The sequence below is a fragment of the Gossypium hirsutum genome, chromosome D04 (genome assembly GCF_007990345.1).
Source record: "Gossypium hirsutum isolate 1008001.06 chromosome D04, Gossypium_hirsutum_v2.1, whole genome shotgun sequence".
Taxonomy (NCBI): Eukaryota; Viridiplantae; Streptophyta; class Magnoliopsida; order Malvales; family Malvaceae; genus Gossypium; species Gossypium hirsutum.
The window spans coordinates 3,900,819-3,920,254 of record NC_053440.1 but is presented as its reverse complement, the minus strand read 5'-3'; the positions used below and the strand labels follow the sequence as shown (position 1 = coordinate 3,920,254).

General features: G+C 34.8%; 3 protein-coding genes and 1 long non-coding RNA gene across 6 annotated transcripts; 2 read left to right on the top strand and 2 right to left on the bottom strand.

The window, feature by feature from the left end:
- Positions 1-579: 579 nt before the first annotated feature.
- On the bottom strand, positions 580-5,399 carry LOC107959410 (uncharacterized). 2 transcript variants are annotated; one of them, XR_001700817.2, is made up of 2 exons: positions 4,912-5,399; positions 580-3,920 (listed from the first exon to the last, which is right to left on the bottom strand). It is a non-coding gene; the product is annotated as an uncharacterized lncRNA (long non-coding RNA). The 2 variants fall into 2 exon arrangements; XR_005912347.1 differs by having other exon boundaries at positions 580-1,907.
- Positions 5,400-6,387: 988 nt separating this feature from the next.
- On the top strand, positions 6,388-8,274 carry LOC107959409 (seipin-1). 2 transcript variants are annotated; one of them, XM_016895468.2, is made up of 2 exons: positions 6,388-7,010; positions 7,404-8,274. In XM_016895468.2, exons 1-2 carry the CDS (start codon positions 6,438-6,440, stop codon positions 8,097-8,099), a joined length of 1,269 nt encoding a protein of 422 aa, XP_016750957.2. In that variant the 5' UTR covers positions 6,388-6,437; the 3' UTR covers positions 8,100-8,274. The 2 variants fall into 2 exon arrangements, with proteins under 2 accessions (XP_016750957.2, XP_016750958.2); XM_016895469.2 differs by having other exon boundaries at positions 6,391-7,010; positions 7,419-8,274.
- Positions 8,275-9,402: 1,128 nt separating this feature from the next.
- Positions 9,403-10,104, top strand: LOC107960876 (uncharacterized). The gene is made up of 2 exons (XM_016897133.1): positions 9,403-9,866; positions 10,098-10,104. Exons 1-2 carry the CDS (start codon positions 9,403-9,405, stop codon positions 10,102-10,104), a joined length of 471 nt encoding a protein of 156 aa, XP_016752622.1.
- Positions 10,105-14,258: 4,154 nt separating this feature from the next.
- On the bottom strand, positions 14,259-15,611 carry LOC107960875 (uncharacterized). Its single transcript, XM_016897132.1, has one exon. It carries the CDS (start codon positions 15,609-15,611, stop codon positions 14,259-14,261), a length of 1,353 nt encoding a protein of 450 aa, XP_016752621.1.
- Positions 15,612-19,436: the final 3,825 nt, after the last annotated feature.

The window sequence follows — 19,436 nt, the reverse complement described above, 5'->3', positions numbered from 1 at the left end:
TGTCTATTATTTATTATCTATATATACTTATTATAAGGATTTTGTCGAAGCTAAATCACGAATTAATCGAGTACCAACTTAATTAAAGAAGATTATTAAGATATATTACAGTTGGGCGAAGCAATATGCTGTAGTGCACAAAGAAAACTTGGCGATGGTGCCGTAATTCATTCCTAAACACTCGAATTTAGGTATGTGTCTCTTCCTAAATACTGATGGTGTTGTACAAACTGTATCTGGTTTCTCTACCGTAGGTGGAGTAATATGCGATGAAAAAGGAAAATAGATTTTGGGCTATAATTGTTTCTTGGGGGAAGTGATTAAGCCTTAATAAAATATTACAGTCCTCGAATAAGTAAATAAATCCAACAGATTAAGCCTTAATAAATTGAAAATAAAATAGATTGTGCCGAGACCCTTCGAGTGTCGTGCCTATGTCCTAACCTGGTGGGTTATTTCTAAGGATGAAAATTTAGGGGGGAGTGAGCTATGACGCTCAATATAAATTCATTTATAATAAAATCAGTGCAAACAATTGTTAAGACATATTAGTTAACATCGCATAAAAATAATCATAGATAGCAAATCAGTTCAGAGTATCAATTTTTCAATGCAACCATCATTAATATATCAGAACTCACAATAACAATTTTCAGAACAACCAAATTCTCATATTTGCCCACAATAATCATGTATATACACAGATATATATATTCACGCATATATATACACCTCATAACATAATTTCCAGCTTTGTATGCATATAATTTAAAAAATGCTATGTAATTTCGGGTTTAAACAGAATAAATCCTACCTCACTGATACACACTATAATGGGAGTTCCCCAGAACTCCCTTCGCCAACACCCCAAGATGTGGATAAACCACTACTAGTTTGCAGATAATAATTGCCATTTGGCTGTGGACACACAACAAGTTCCTGTAGTTGGAATCTACCTTCGCCTATAGGTTCACAGCAAAAAGTGTTGCAGATGAAAACTGCTTTTGTGCTGTAGATTCTACAACATAATCTTGTCGTTGAAATAAACCTTTGGCTATGGATACACAGCAGTACCTGCAGTTGAAATCTACCTTCGACTGTGGGTGCACAATAAAAGTGATTATTATAGATAAACTGCCAGACTTCCTTCGATCACATCATCCTAATCTATGCAGTGCAGTGCGACATATTTAATACAAATCACGTATGGTAGCATTTGATGTACTAATACATGGAAAATCAATAGTGAAATCAAGTTTTTCATGTATTCAGATTGACAGTAATATAAGGCATGTCATTCATACAATCACAAGTATATAGATATAAAAGTAACATATACTATTCATAACTCATGCAAATATTCATAAATATAAATAAATACCGCATTAATTCGATCAATCATAGATTTTAGCATATTTCCTTTTTCCGGGGACCTAATTGCATAATTTAACTCACTAAGAATAGTTCAAAACCTACTCAAGGACTAAACTGATCAAAACATAAAATTCTAGGTTAAAGCTGTAATTTCTAAGTTACAAGGGACATACAGTCGTGTGACCGGATTGCGTGAGAAGCCCTAGGCTATGTGAAAGGGGTACACAGCCGTGTGGCTAGGCCGTGTGAGAGACTGTGGTCGTCTGGCATTCGAAACTTCAACCTATTGGGGTGACATAGCCTTGTGGGGGGTCTTAGGCCGTATGAAAAGAGAAAAACTAGGGTTTCAAGGGGACATAGTTGTGTAGGGTGGCTGTGTGGCCCACACACCTGTGTGGCTGGCCATGTAATCTAACCTAGGCTCGATTTTGCCTTAATTTTCTCGTAAAAGAACACACACCTGACTTTCGAGGTCTCGAATGATGATCCTCGTGTCCAAATCTGATCCGAGATACCTACAACGAGTCTTTCAACTGACAAATACACAAGAATTAATACCAATTTTCAAGATTTATAAAGATTTCAGGATAAATTGGCAAGATTCATAAAAGATCATTTAATCGATCTTGAAATTAACGAGAACAAAATCCTATAGGTATTTTGAGATCTAAACGTCGAAATTGAAATATTATTACCAAATTTTGGCAATGTTTAAGACGTGATTCAATGGTTGTTAAACTAATTAGAAGATCGGTTAAATGAGGCTCGATTTCAAACTCGAGATCAAAATAAAATTTCCAACAATATAAAGAAAATAATTGCAAAGGGGGAGATGAAGAAGAACAAGGAAAGAAATAAAGGAAAAGAAAATAATTCAATTTAGGGTTGAAAAAGAATTAAAATCAATGTATAATTAGGATAAAGTTATTAAATACTTAGGGTTTCAAAATTAGAAGGGTTGATTGGGTAAATAACCCTTCTTGTCGTCCAAAAAAAGAAATGGGGAGGGAGACTGATATGACATGAACCTAGGTAGCAAGAGGAATGCAAGGTCTTACCATTTGGGCTGCTGCCCATACTTGGCTTATTTTTACCATATTAATATATATACTAGTTTGATTTTGTTCCTTAGTTGTTGAAAAAAAAGAAAAGAAAATGGGAAGAGTGGGGCTTGAACCTTTATTCTCTAGGTAATAAACTAAGATCTTAACCATCAAGAATAAGGCTCATTTCTCAGTGATTTTATTAATTCTAACCCTATGTATTTTGCGGTGTTACAATTCTTCCCTCTTTAAAAAAATTTCATCCTCGAAATTTACCTAGTTCGAATATACGTGTCTTTTATTTTCCATGTGGCCTCCTCGACTCCATGGTTCCGTCACAGATCCTTAATAAGAGGGATTTGCTTCCTTATCAGAACCTTTACATCATGTTTTAGAATTTTCATTGGTTCCTCCTCAAAGGTTAAATCCGGTCGTATCTCAATTTCTTCAATGGGAACTATGTGAGAAGGGTCAGAATGATATCTTCTCAACATGGAAACATAAAAAATGTCATGAATTTGATCCAATTCGAATGATAATTCGAGTTGGTATGCAATTGGATCGATTCTCCTAAGGATTCGATAGGGTCCTTGAATCTCGGACTTAGCTTACCCTTCAACCGAACCTTAACACCTTCTGTCAGGGGGATACTTTCAAGAAGACTTGATTGTCAACACTGTATTTAATGTCCTTTCTTTTTAGATACGCAAATGACTTCTATCTAGTTCACAAACTAGACTGAATCTACTATCCCAGTAATTATTATCAAATGCAAAATGGGCATTCTTTGATAGATTCACCAATAACCAAGAGTTAATGTCCAACTTCATAAACATATCGAGTTTATCTGGTTTCACGATGACAGACCAAATAGAAAAAATTTTGACACTGGATTAAAATACATGCTCGATATCCTGAATCGTCGCATCAGAGAAATAACAATATGTTTTGTCTTACATATACCTCCGTGTGCGTTCAACATTTGTTAACAATTTCTTATTACCAATGAGCCAAAGTAAACTTTGAAGGCACTGTGGCCCCTTAACCCTCCAAATAGTTTCCCAAAGCTGGTCTTGATTATTTAAAGAATGTTGCATAGATTTATAAGTTGACCTGACAGTGAAGTGTTTCTTCGAGTCCCATCTTCATCCCCTAAGGTCTGCACCTTCATCCTTTAAAGGCGAAAAAACATCTACCATTCTATCCTTACCATGATTTGAGAGAAAATGCTCAAATTGATCCCATTTCCATGACCCATCAACATTCATCATCAAAGCCATAGAAGTGGAACTTTACAGCACCATAGTGTTAGCCTTAACTAACTCAATCAGTGGCTCATAGTCAAGCAACCATCCTTTAGCAAATTTCACTCTTTACATGACCCTAGACTTGGGCAATCCCCCTCCAAATACAAGAACAATTATTCCTATCAATAAATGTTGGAATTGTGCAACTCCACTTGTATTTATGCCGTAAAACCCTCACCTATAAGTGTTGTTCATTCTGCACCAGAGCAAAAAGGAAAATTTGATTAAAATCGGCCAAATTCCTTAGTTCAATCCACCTTGTTTGACATCCCTGCAAACATTTTTCCAAGTCACCAAATGTACCCCTTTCTTGTCGTCTGTAGAGCCCTAAATGAAACCCTGGATGATTTTTTCTATCTTGGCACACACACCCTTAGGTAACAACACTATTTGCATAGAATGGGATGGGATAGACGTAAGCACGCTTTTAGTTAGAGTTATTATACTCGCTAAAGAAAGTGTTTTTCGTTTTCCATCCAACAAGCTTCAATCTCATGCAATCTAACAAATAAGAAAAGGTCTCCTTTGTTACCCTTCAATATATCATGGGAACACCTAGATTTGTGTCATAGGAAATAAATTTTAATTTTCCATATAATAGGAAATAAATTTGTGCCATTGCCCAACTTTCACCATCACTAACATCAAAGAACAACCACCTCTCCCTAACCAAGTACCATTAACTCCCATCCATCACCAACCCCATTTGTCAATCATTTTTTCCCTTACCAACATTCATTTCCACTAACTTGCATCCACATTCACTGTCGCCTGGAACTAAAGTGCCACCAACCAACCATCATCAACCCCTAATCCAGCCCCCTTTCGGCTCTCTTCCAATTCTCACCTTCACTCATGCACACCATCTCCCCCATACTACCCTACTACCTTAATTCACTCCACCAATTTTCACCACCTCATTCAAGCTATCCATTTCACCACCCTTCCCCTCATTACAATAAACCTCACCCGTTAACCAAACCAAACCTTAAACTAAACCAATCATAGCCTTACCCACACACCAACAACCATCAAACCACAATTTGAATAAAGCAAATAAAAAAAATTAAATAGCCTCAAATCTAAACCTACGACAGAGGATTAATGAAATAAAAATAAGCAAAAAACAAAGAGCAAAAAGCAAAGCAAAAATCAAATAAAGAATAAAAAAGGAAAAAAAAACATACAGAGAACTTATCTTTTAGGGCTTCTTAGTTGTTTGGGCATTGAAGTTCCATTCAACAATTCAAACGGTGAAAATAGAGAAGGGTCGAGGAGAGCAACATATCTCGGGCTTGCATCAATCCAACGGTGGACGCCGATAGATTGGGGTTTTTATCTTCGAACTTTTGGTTGGGATTTTGTAGGTTTTGGTCGCCTTTTGGGAAAATCTAAATCGAATGATGGATAGAGGGTGTTGAGACCTATCATTTGATAGTGGTTTTGTATTTGTTGAAGCACTAATGGTGAAGCTCTCCGACCAACGACGACTAGGGTTAAAAGAAGAAAGAGAATAAGAAAAAGAATCAAAAAAAGGAATAAAAGAATCAAAAAGAAAAAGAAAAAGAAATATCATTTCAGATTTCTATTTGAGATTTTAATGAGATTAACCAAAATAATCAAACCATGTAATGTAATCAGAGTGCCTAAATGGAAAATTTTTTTCTATTTTGAGTGTCTAAAATAAAAATTTTTGATAGTTGGGTGACTAGCTACGATGTTTACACTTTAATTTTAAATTTGTGTTAACTATTTTTTATTTTATATTTAACTATTGTAATACATGTAATAAATAAGTTTTTTCCTCCAATTATTTTATGAGTAACCAAACAAGTTATAAATAAGAATTTTAGTTTTGTTACAATATACCTTTGTTAAACAGATTTAAATATTAATATGTAAAAAGGCTAAAATTTATATTTAATTATTTTATATTTAAAATGCTACTTCTTTTATTAACCGAAAAATTAAAAAAATTAAATATCTAGTTTAAATTTTTATATAATAAATTTATATTCCGTATTTATAAATAATGCATTTACAATCTAATCTAATATATTGATATTAATTCTATATTATCTACGAAAAGTAAAATAAAATTGCAAAACTTTTAATATGTGAATTTTTTTTATTGTATAAATATTTGGTTGAAGAATATTGTACAAATTTTATTTTTATTTTTATAATATTTGAATTATAAAAATAATTTTTATATTTAAATTATACTTAATTATTATTTTTAATAATTTTACTCTGCATTAATTGGATAAAAAAATAGGTAGTACCATAAACAAGTAAAGTTTTTATATATATATATTTTTAATTTTATAATTCATATTTAGAGTTTGATAGCTATATTTTTGTAATGATTGTAGATTTCGAGATGAATAGATTCTTAAGAGCTTTGCTACAACATCTAATATTTATTAGTAAAGGTAAAAGTTTGTTTTAAATTCAAAGCTGAGTTATTTAAGCAATAAATTTAAATTAATAGAAAATCCAAAAAAAATCATTTGCCGAAAAAACATTAATTTTTTTTGAAAAGAAAAATATTCCCAAAACTAAAATATTGTGGAAATTCAAGATTGAATAACACCTGTCGATAGTCTACCTTGGCTTGTCTCCACGTTTCTTTGCTCATGCAAAAGCAACTTTACATTGCAGTTGGGTCATACCAATCCCCAAACACACAAATTCAGTCTCACTTTCTCTCATGCTCTCATCACCTGAAATGGAGGAGAAAGAAGCAGAAGTAGTAGAAGCACCAAAACCAGCTGACTGGTTCAATACCTTAGTATCTCTTCAAGCTGATCTCCTTTACAACTGTTTCACCACTCTTTCTTCCCCTTTCTTCACCCTCTTATGGGCGGCCTTTGAGTCCTACCGCCGTGCCGAAGAGACGACAGCCAACGTCGAAACGGTGGTTCAAAAGCTACCTTCCAGCATCACCCACGGTAGCACCGTCTTGGTCAAGAGAGTTGGGTTAGGACTTGTTGGTGCTGCTCAAATGTGCATGGTGTTGGTTTTTCTGATGGTTTTGGCTGCTTTTGTGGGAATTTGGTTGGTGCAACTTTGGGCGGAGGAGCCTGTTTTCGTTAGAGAAAAATTGTTCTTTGATTACACAGAGGTGAATCCTACGGCGGTGTTTTGTGCTGGTGGAGGTGGATTTGATGGCAGCTGTTATAGGAAGAAGCAGATGGGTGTTCCCGTTGGTCATACCTTTCATGTTTATTTGCTTCTTTTGATGCCTGAATCTGATTTCAACAGAGAAATTGGAATGTTTCAGGTATTCTGATTTTATTCTTACTTCTTCCAATTTTTTGTTCATAGTGGATTGAATTATCTCTTTTCACCCCCAGTTGACACCGTTCTTTAAAATTCCAATTAAATTTTTTACTAGACCGAAAAAGAGGGTATCTAAATTTAAGGCAAGATGGGTTAAAAACTAATAAAATGTGTTAGCTGAAAGGTAATTCACAAGACATGCTAAGCCCATGATGGGTTAGATTTGGCAATGTGAAGTAAGGATAGAAGCCTCTTACACGTGTAGACAACTTGTTTACTAATAGTGAAAGGCCTACCCTCCCTCTGTTTGTTGCTGATATAAGCTAATGTGGTGCATTTCGACCCCAACTCTTTGGGTGTCTTTGATGGTTACAAAGCATGTAATCTACCATAGTGTTTGTTTGATCAGTTGAATGCAGAACTGCTATCAATCAATGGAGATGTAATTGGTGAGTCTAGCCAGCCTGTTATGTTGCGCTTTACAAGTCTACCACTTCGGCTTGCACGTACATTTTTTATGGCTATACCTCTCTTACTCGGAATTTCAAGTGAGACGCAAAAGGTGAAGATTGAGATACTGAGATATAAAGAAGAATATCCCAGAAGTGAAGCCGTGAGGGTAACATTGGCTCCGAGGGCCGGAACTTTGTCGCTTCCACAGTTGTACGAAGCGGAAATCATCATGAACTCACAGTTGCCATGGTCTAAACAGTTGGTCCACAATTGGAAGTGGACCTTGTCTGTATGGACATCGCTCTATGTATACATGTTCTTCCTCATACTTCTCGTCGGTTGCTTTAGACAGCTATTCTTTCCATTCACAGCATCAGCAGGTGTCGAAAGAGATGCAAGCGTAGAGGAATTGAGAGAGCCAGTAATGGGCGGCAGAAGAAATGATCGGGTTGAGGTTTCCGATCTAATGAGCAAATGGCAGCATAGCAGACGGAAGCGGAAGGCGATCTTTCTGAACAAAGGAGTCTCAGAGATAGCGGGGTCATCAGCATCAAGCATGAGCCTAACTAGGGAAGATAAGAGTGCGGTAATTGAAGAGGATGTGGGAGACTCAGAATCAGTATGTTTAGGTGGTTGAGTTTAAAATTTTCGATGTTTATGTTTCACCTACATATTTATGCTTTGTTTTCTTTTGGCAAACCTTCTTTCTTTTCCCTAGTAAATAAATAGTTTACTATGCTTCAGATGAGAAGTAGGGCGAAATGTTGATTTCATTGACATCAAATTACAAAAAAATTAACTACTTGTTTTAATTTTATCTTTAACGGTAACTATCAACATTCATCATAAAGATAAACGGTCGATTATCACGTTTATTTTCTATTTATCATGTAATACCAATATTTTCTCATTTCTTGGATTATGGATTGGATTTTACTATTGTGAATGTATTTATTTGAATTCAACTTTTTACTTAAACTATACGAGTTATGTATGCATAATCCGCGATAGATTTAGGATCCTATCTATATCGCGGATTTAGGATCCTATCTATGTATTAGATAACGAGTTAATATTTGTTTCCATATTTAATTTGGAATTATTAATGTAATTTATGGATAATTTTATTAAATCAATTTATTTAAGAAAAATATAAATATATATAGACGAAAATGCTAGATTCAACTTAAATTTCAAGTTACTTAAATCAAATTATTTGTGCTCAAATCAATTTAGATATATAGGTCGATTTTTTAAATTTGGAATTGAGTTGGATTTTTTCCCTAACGCAGTTTCGTTGAATCTTAAAGTCTCTATCTCCTGACAAAGAAGAGAAAAACAGTCCTTTTTAACTTTTTCAGTCTTCCCTCAGAAACAAAACCTTCCCCAAATTACAAACACTAAAAGGAGAATTTTACATATTTTAGATTTTATTTTAAATATAAAACATTATTCAACATTTATAAATTTTGAAATCATTAAAATAAAAGTTCTCTTAGGATGAATTACTTTCTTGAAGAAAATTTTAAAACCAATTTTACATAAATAAAATTAATTTTCTTAATAAACAATATATGCCACAGCAGCAACAGCAATTCTAAACTCGTAGTAGTTAGTTTAAGAGTTTCTTTTGGTCAAAGTTAAGTGACAGAGCATATTTCAATGGTCGCTCTCTCTCTCTCTCCTTTTATTGTTGCCAATAGTTTTCAGAGATATTTGTGCATAGCTTCAAATTTCCCAACAAACTGAATCCTTTATTGCCCGGTCGGTGTGGTTAGGAGGGGAAGAAACCAAGAAATTACAATAATTTATTAACCATAGACCATTTCTATAGTCCTATTTTACAAGACAGCTAGTCTCTCGTTCACTTGAATGTATTGGTTATCTATAAAACAAACAGGGCCCTCTTTACTTTAGCAGAAGTTGAGAAAGAGAAAGAAATGGAAGCTGGCATTGCGTCGATTGGCGGAAAAGCTGGGGAGTTGGCAGTTGATCTCATCAAACAATGGATGACTTACCTCCTAAACTACGAAACCAACCTTGAGAATCTCAGGGAGAGAGTGAACGACCTAAAAGATGCAAGACAGAGAGTCCAGCAATCCGTTGATGCTGCTAAACTCCAAGGCCATACGATTTACAACGACGTGGACAAATGGTTGACCATGGTTGATCACAAGATCTTTGAGATGGCTGAAACCAAGTTAAAGGAAGCTGAAGAGAAAGCAAATGAAAGGTGTTTGATCGGACTCTGCCCCAACTTCAAGTCTCGTTACCTGCTCAGCAAGACAGCAGAGAAAGAGGCCTACGCCATTGTTCAACTCTTGGAGAAAGGCCGATTCGATAGCGTTTCCTACCGTCCTGCTCCCAAACCTGCCAATATTGAAGATATCAACATCAACATCTGGTCATTTGTTGAACAACTCTATCTCCATATTTTCTCTATTTATTTATTAGCTATTTTTGGTTACTTATTTATTTGGTTGTTACCAAATTTTTAGTGAATTTGTTTGCCTAAAAATAGGTCTTTGCTAAGTCTATAAATATACAATCATTTCATTGAATAATATTATCATCCCTTTGCAATCTCATTCTTCCTCTGAGTTATTTATTCTTTTTATTTTCTGTCGTTTGTCAGCTATTAGTTTTACAATCTGGTATTCGAGCCAGGTTGTCTTGAGCGCTGTTAGGATGGGCGATCTTCAAGTTGTTGGTGTAACAGTCCGATTTTCACCCTAATCAGAACAGTAGTTTCGAAACCACAAATTTGAGTCTTAAAAATATTTTAATATTATTTTTTGTGTTTATTATGTGTGAATTTACTTGTGTGAAAATTTCATGATTTAATTTCGTCGTTTGAGTATCCGACTAAAGAAAATAACTTGATCGCGTAAAATAAAAAAAATAGGGGTCAAGTCTAAAAGCACCCAATTGTTGTTGTCTTTCAAAAATGGGAGTTTTAAATGGCAATTAAGCCATTTAGATGATAGTGGGTGGCAATGGTCAACATTGCCCTTATATTATATATTTTATAATTTATTTATTTAAGGTTAAATTTGTAAACTAAAATTGATGTTAATATATGTTATATTAAAACATAAAAAAAAGGGTCATTTTTCATCTTTCTTGGCCGAATATAGCAAAGAAAGAAGTCATCCATGCTTGTTAAGGTTTCAGCACAAAACTAGCTTGATTAAAGGTATGTTTTACTTCGGTTTTTGATAATTTTTACGTTTTTGAGGTCGTTGCTTCGTGTTCTTCAAAACCCATGTCTTATTTTTGTGAATTGTAGATGATTTTGAAATGTGCCATTGATGAATGCTTGAGCTTTATGATGTTAGTAGGTGAAATATGAAATATATTTGTTAGATTAACAAGATTTGTTTTTGAATTTTTGGTGAAATTGAGTAATTAGGGTAAAATTGTGAAAATAAATTTTTTGAAGGACTATAATGTGAAATAAATGAAATGCATGAGCTTGTATAGACAATAGGAATATTCAGCCTTTAAGGAGTGTAGTCAAAATTTGTGTATTTTGTGTTTTGAGCAAAAAGGATTAAATTGTAAAAAGTGTAAAATGTTAGGGACAAAATTGTAATTTTGTCCATTCATGTGTTTTTAGGCTAAATTGAATAGAATGGTGTTTAAATAAACTTAATTTGAATATGTTTAGATCAAGAATTAAAGAAATCGAATTTGGATCGGGGAAAGACAAAAGTAGTTGAGTAGCCGATTTAGCAGTCGACAACATCCGAGGTAAGTCTATAAGCATATAAATGTCATTAAATTTGATAATATATATGTTACATGTTGGGTGGAATTTTTGTGAATATATTTGTGTATGGCCGAATGTATATTGAGCAAATGAGCTATATTCGAGTTCGATTCGATCGAGATATATTGTCCGAAAGTCCCGTACGAACCTTAGGAATAGATAGGATACATATGTCATGACATAGGATTTCCGATATGTGTTATCGTGTGATGGGTATCGAATCCACCAATATAAACTTACGCCTTAGTTTGCAAATTATGCAGTATAGGGAGTAGGGTCGATCCCTCAGAGACTGGTTTACTGCAAATTGTTCCTCTCTTGACCAGATTTTTGTCGGGGCAGCTGTCGTGCCCAAGACGTTCGGGGGGATAAAAATTTGAAAACCTGAAATTAACAGAAAAATAATGTCAAAAGTAAAAGTTGAAAACAGAATAATAAAAACCGTGAAATAAATATTAAGAAGAATTAATTAGAATGAGCTCAGCTTTAGGCGCGAATTTTCCTCGTCTTTGAACCGATCCTCGAAATTGGATGAACTCCTCTTTTCCAATAAGATAGTTATAGCTACTAAGGACGCCTCGGACACCAACTCCTCCTTGTGTAAATTAATTATGGAACGTCATAACTAATTCTTACCGATCGAACAACCACGAAACGTTCGTGATTTAGAACTCCGGCAGCTTTGCGTTCTAGAAGAGCCTAGCTCGAACCAATGCCCTCAACCGCGTGGGACATTTAAATCCGGTTACTACTTCCCTTGACGGAATCAAACAGCAGCCTCCACTTGGCACGCCAATGTGTTCACAGAAAACCGATTAGAAACGTTCTTTTCGGAATTCCAACTGTACGTCTAATCACACCAAATCAAACAACGTCTTTTTTGACTTAGTGTTGATCTGACTTTATGAGCTGACAAAATCATACTCTTAATCCGGAGAAGTAATAAGTACTGAAATTTTAGGAGTTAAATGGCTCGGGTTCGTAACTCACGGGTTTTGACGAGGTTAATTTCGGCCTAAAGCTGAAAATGAGTTTAGTCGGCTAAGGTTTGGGACATGTTGGTATTTGAAAAATTAATTAAGGTAAATGGGTGAAAAGGTGGGTGATGTGATTGAGTATGGGAGTTGGAATATATTAAAGTGGGGTGGTTGAAAAAGGGAATTTGAAAAAAAAAAGGTTGTAAATGGCAACTAGTAACAAGCTGGAAGTTTTAGGAATTGAAAGTTAAAGAAACTAAAGACAATAAATAAATTTGTGAAAAGTTGAAAATAAAGGTGAAATGGATGGTAGGCTATTGGAACTAATAAATTGAAGGAAAACAAACTTAAAGAAACAACAAAGGCTACGTGAGAAAGGAGAGAATTGAAAGATAAAAGCTAATATTTTTTTGATTGATGAAATGATGAACAATACAAGCACTATTTATACTAGAGGATTTACTAAATTAGGAACCAACTAGTCATAGGAAATTAAGGAAAAAAATATCCCATAATAAAATAAATCCCATAATATTCTCCCACTAACTCAAAAATTTCAGCTAATTAAACTTGGAAAAATTCTTCCATGGCCCTCCTTTTTCGCTTCTTTCTTCAATCTAGCCCGATTGTTTCCTTTTTCTTCTATTTAGCCCCAAATTGCATTCCTGCACAAAATTCAATAAATATGGCAAAATTAGTGGTGCACTTTCTTAAATTAACCAAATTAATTACATAAAATATGTAACTTTAGTATTTAATCAATTTCCCCTACTTAGCTTATGCTAGTCCTCGAGCATTTTGTATGTATTTACAAAAGGAAAAATTTTCTCCAAAATAGGACTTGACCCCCATGGTTTGCACATTTCAACAATTTAATCCTAGCACATTAACATCTCAAATAGCCTAGCCTAAGAAGTAATTAAATATATTTGGAATTTAGAGCTTGATAGACCTACCTTTCATTTTATTATTTTTGTACTTAGGACATTTTCGAATTTTTTTTAAGCGAGACATAATAACAACCCAAGCACCATGTTCCGGTTACTCGATTCGGATGTCTCTAAGCGGGTTATTTCGCCCTACTCATGATAACTTGTTAGCGGAGTGAGTGCAAAGAAATTAGGCAGCCACACGAACCTTTTTACGCGAGATGTGATGACAACCCAAGCACCACATTCCGGTTACTCAGCCCGATGTACAGCCCCAATTTTTCACTCTTAACATTCGTATCAGAAGAGTATTTTTATTTTTATTTTTTTGCATTAAAAAATTTGACATATGATAAAAAGTAGGCAGCCAAGCAAACTTATAATTCCCAAAAATTTCTTAAAAATTTCTTACCCACGAAGTTTAGGTTATTGAAAAGTTTATGTGTAAAGAACTAAATAGCTAAATAGGTCAAACCATAAGTGTACCATCAAAAGAAAAATTTTACCTTTTACCGAAAACATGCAAAAATAGCGATGACAGATAAGCAAATTAGAACCAATTTATATTTCCCTCCCCCTACTTATTTTACATTGTCCCAATGTAAGATTAAATAATAAAAGTAAAGATAAGTAGGAGAAAGAAAGAAAAAGAAACTCCCCATGTATTTCAACGTCGTGGAGGCCAGTCTCGTAGGTAGAGTGGGCCTTAACCGAAATAAAAAAAATTTTGTGGGTTGACATGTGGAATTTAATTTTGTCTTGGAATGTTTTCCTGCAAAAATAAAAATGAAAATAAAATAAAATAGTAAAAAAATAATAATAGGAATTTTTTTTCAAATTTATTAGCTAAGCTATAAACTCGAGAAATATTATTAAAAACCAAGAATACGAGATTTAGTAAAATAGTCGTGATAAATGAACCAAGTAAGTTCCCAGGAAAGAGAGGTGAGTCACAATGGACATACTTAAGTACCAAGTCTTTCCTTAGACAGAACTAATTCTCGACATGCATTTTCATTTTCTATTTTACCAAAAAATTTATTTGCATAAAGGAAAAGAAAATTTGGGTTGCCTCCCAACAGCGCTTTGTTTAATGTCGTTTAGCTCGACGACCTGTGTTATTCAAATTCTTTATCCTTTTGTAATAGACTGCAAGGCGGTTGCATGATCTTCGAGAAGTTTTTTATGAATCGTCTGTAAAATCTGTACACCGTGAAATCATTCATGAAGACTTCAATGATTTTCTCGACATAATCGGAGAATTTGCGCACCATGCATTTATGGAAGGTGGCCGAAGCATTACAGAGTCCAAACGACATTCGTCTATATGCAAACATTCCGGAAGGGCACGTGAAAGTTGTTTTGTTTTGATCCTCTGCCTCTCTCAATGTTTCAATGATTTCTTTTTCCTCCTTCGCTTTCTTATCCTTTGCGAGGCTCTCTGGAAAATGAGGTGGCATCACGAATGGTTTCTGAATTTCTGATTCCGGTCTGACTTTTGGATAAGAGATCTGCTTTTCTCGTTCTTTGTCTTGCCCATGACTTTTGTCTAGAACTGTTTCCAGAATCTTTACGCTACAAAGAGTTATTGCACTTACATTCTGCCTAGGATTCGACTCTCTCTGGGAAGGTAATTTACCTTGAGATTCCAAATGATTAATTGCCATCGAGAGTTTACTAACTTGATTAGTTAACTCCTGTATTGATGCATCTGTCCTCTGTTGATATTTTACAGCATCGACGACAAGTCTTTCCACAATAGCTTTTAGAGATGTGCTCGGCTTGGGTGGCAGTTGCGGTGGTTGCAAAGGTCTCGGTTGGTATGACAGATTATATGGGGGACTAGCTCCGTAATTCAAGTTGGGATGATCCTTCCACCCAGGATTGTAAGTGTTTGAGAAAGGATCATAGCGTCTTTGCGGAGGTCTCGGAAAGCCTCCGACATCGTCAACATGTGCCGTTGAATTTTCGTTAAGGATTGGGCACAAATCCGTCGGATGTTCAGATGTAGTACAAATTCCACACAGCTGGGTCGGATTCTTCTTTTCTGTAAGCATGGATTGAACAATATTAGTGAGCTTGTCCAATTTATCTTCTAAGGATGAAACGTTTACCCCATTAACCCTTCTTGTGGGTTCTAAATTTGGCCGATACTGTTGAGAATTTGCTGCCATGGTGGATATCAGTTCTCTTGCCCTTCGAGGAGTCATATTGACAAGCGCCCCTCCACTAGCAGCGTCAATCATCTTCATTTCCATAGGGAGCAAACCCCCGTAAAAATATTGAAGAAGTGATTGCTCGGTCAAACCGTGTTGAGGACAACTTGCACACAGTTTTTTGTATCGCTCCCAATAGTCGTAGAGCGATTCACTCTCCATTTGTCGAATTCCCACTATGTCTCTCCTAAGTTCAGCTGCTCGCAATACTAGGAAAAATCTGTCAAGAAAAATACGAGATAAGTCATCCCACATTGTAATCAAACTAGAGGGTAAGTAAAATAACCATTCTCTTACTGTATCAACTAAAGAAAAAGGAAAGGCCCGTAGTTTAATTTCATCTTCGATTACTCCTTGTGGTTTCATGCTTGAGCAGACCATGTGGAATTCTCTCAAGTGGGTATGTGGATTCTCATTCTTCAAGCCTCGAAAAGTGGGCAAAAGGTGAATCAGGCCTGACTTCAACTCGAACGGGGTTTCTCCGACTGGATAGTTATGCATAACGGTGTTTGCTCGTTGAGAGCATCGGCTAGTTGATGAATGGTTCGGTTCGCCATCCTTTCTGGTTCGCTGAGGTTGTCTTCTACTTCTTTTGTTTCAGAAAGTAGTTTGGTTTCAGGATCAACCACTTCGACTTGTTTCCCACGTCGAATTGCCTCTGCACGAATTGCTTGTCTCAATTTTTCAATGTCGGTTTCTAAGAGCCCTTGTCCTAGCTCAACTTCTGCTTTACTTGCACGTTTAAGAGCTTCCGTCTCTTTTCGTCGTCCTCGTGCTGATTTTTCGATCTCTAGGTCGTATTCGAGATCTCTGGATGAAGATCTAGTCATGAAGATGATTTAAACAATTATAAGTGTTGCCAGTCCCCGGCAACGGCGCCAAAACTGATGGGTGTCGAATCCACCAATATAAACCTACACCTTAGTTTGCAAATTATGCAGTATAGGGAGTAGGGTCGATCCCTCAGAGACTGGTTTACTGCAAATTGTTCCTCTCTTGACCAGATTTTTGTCGGGGCAGCTGTCGTGCCCAAGACGTTCGGGGGGATAAAAATTTGAAAACCTGAAATTAACTGAAAAATAATGTCAAAAGTAAAAGTTGAAAACAGAATAATAAAAACCGTGAAATAAATATTAAGAAGAATTAATTAGAATGAGCTCAACTTTAGGCGCGAATTTTCCTCGTCTTTGAACTGATCCTTAAAATTGGATGAACTCCTCTTTTCTAATAAGCTAGTTATAGCTACCATGGACGCCTCGAACACCAACTCTTCCTTGTGTAAATTAGTTATGGAACATCCAATAACTAATTCTTACCGATCGAACAACCACGAAACGTTCGTGATTTAGAACTCCGGCAGCTTTGCGTTCTAGAAGAGCCTAGCTCGAACCAATGCCCTCAACCGCGTGGGACATTTAAATCTGGTTACTACTTCCCTTGACGGAATCAAACAGCAGCCTCCACTTGGCACGCTAATGTGTTCACAGAAAACCGATTAGAAACGTTCTTTTCGGAATTCCAACTGTACGTCTAATCACACCAAATCAAACAACGTCTTTTTTGACTTAGTGTTGATCTGACTTTATGAGCTGACAAAATCATACTCTTAATTCGGAGAAGTAATAAGTACTAAAATTTTAGGAGTTAAATGGCTCGGGTTCGTAACTCACGGGTTTTGACGAGGTTAATTTCGGCCTAAAGCTGAAAATGAGTTTAGTCGGCTAAGGTTTGGGACATGTTGGTATTTGAAAAATTAATAAGGTAAATGGGTGAAAAGGTGGGTGATGTGATTGAGTATGGGAGTTGGAATATATTAAAGTGGGGTGGTTGAAAAATGGAATTTGAAAAAAAAAAGGTTGTAAATGGCAACTAGTAACAAGCTGGAAGTTTTAGGAATTGAAAGTTAAAAAAACTAAAGACAATAAATAAATTTGTGAAAAGTTGAAAATAAAGGTGAGATGGATGGTAGGCTATTGGAACTAATAAATTGAAGGAAAACAAACTTAAAGAAATAACAAAGGCTACGTGAGAAAGGAGAGAATTGAAAGATAAAAGCTAATATTTTTTTTATTGATGAAATGATGAACAATACAAGCACTATTTATACTAGAAGATTTACTAAATTAGGAACCAACTAGTCATAGGAAATTAAGGAAAAAAATATCACATAATAAAATAAATCCCATAATATTCTCCCACTAACTCAAAAATTTCAGCTAGTTAAACTTGGAAAAATTCTTCCATGGCCCTCCTTTTTCGCTTCTTTCTTCAATCTAGCTCGATTGTTTCCTTTTTCTTCTATTTAGCCCCAAATTGCATTCCTCCACAAAATTCAATAAATATGGCAAAATTAGTGGTGCACTTTCTTAAATTAACCAAATTAATTACATAAAATATGTAACTTTAGTATTTAATCATCGTGTAAGACCACGTTTGGGACGTTGGCATCGACTTGTGTTAACGTCTAAGACCCTGTCTGGGACAGTGGCATCGATATGTGATTACATGTAAGACCACGTCTGGGACGTTGGCATTGTACGAGTTTCCGACTATCCGTGTATCCTTTTTAATTCCGAGTGGTTCAACGGGAAATGTTAAGTGATGACTGAATGTGCAGTCGAATTAATAATGTTCAGGTATGTATTTATATCATGCTATGAAATTTAAGGTAAGTTGTATATTGAATTGATGATTCAAAGTTGATTGATATATGAATAATGTGTGAGCATGTTCATATTTATAAGTGATTTGGTGGTATAGGGAAATCGGCCTATTATCATAGTTTTTAATTATAAAATGCTAAGTATACAAGAATTTGAGTATTTGTGCCTTGAGTTTTTATAAAGTTTAATGTTTACTTATATTTGATTTGGTTGGCTTGGTAAAGTAGTTTGATATTAACGTAAAAATGAAAATGAATAAGGTTTGCTTATGACTTACTAAGCTTAAATAGCTTACTGTGTGTATTTTGCTTTTCATTTTTTTTAGATTTTGGAGGTTGGTTACGAGCTCGGGGACCGTCAACAAAGTCTATCACACTATCGACATCTTTTGGGTACTTTGATAAATTTTTAAACTCGATATTATGGCATGTACAGGCTTGCTTATGCTTTTGGTTAGTTTTGGAACATGTATATAAATGGCCATGTGAAAATGACTCATCTTATTTTGATCGAGTTTGGCGTTTATGCACATGGTTTTAATGGTCATGAAAATGATGTTTATAATTTTGCGTGTTGAATTATGGTATAAGTTTGTGATATGATAATAAATGTGATATATATATAGTTTGGACATGTTAAATTTGATTAAGTGATTAGTATATGTACAATAGTTATGCATTGGATGATGTATTGATTTAGTTATGAGTTGAACCAATTTATTACATATATGCTGTCCAATTTTGATGCATAAATGCTGCCCAATTTATTACATTTATGCTGTCCAATTTTGATGCATAAATGCTGCCCAATTTGTTACATAATGCTGTCCAATTTTGATGCTTAAATGCTGCCCAATTTATTACATATATGCTGTCCAATTGTGATGCATAAAAGCTGCCCAATTTGTTACATAATGCTGTCCAATTTTGATGCTTAAATGCTGCCCAATTTGTTACATATATGCTGTCCAATTTTGATGCTTAAATGCTGCCCAAACTGTTTTATATATGCTGACCAAATTCATGAATAAAAGCTGTCCAAATAAGGTAGATTACCTATGTTGTAATATTTAGTATTCTTAGTAAATTGAAATGAAATAAATGTTGGATATATGCTTGAGTTATGATATTGAGATTTGATTTGGTAAATGATAAATATATAGTTGGATTTTTGAAATATGGTTAATATATGAAATTTGATTAATGCATGTTTGATTTTAGATTGGTATTGTAGGCCATGTGTATTCGGATATGGTAGAAACTTGTGATAGATAATACAATGTGATACAAATGGATTTGGTTTAATGTTAAGGCTATAAAAAGAGCATGTTATATATATATTCGAATGTGTATGGTACATGAATTTAATGTTATTAAATTAAATGTGTTTTAGGTTGCTTGTAATTTTTGATTAGTTT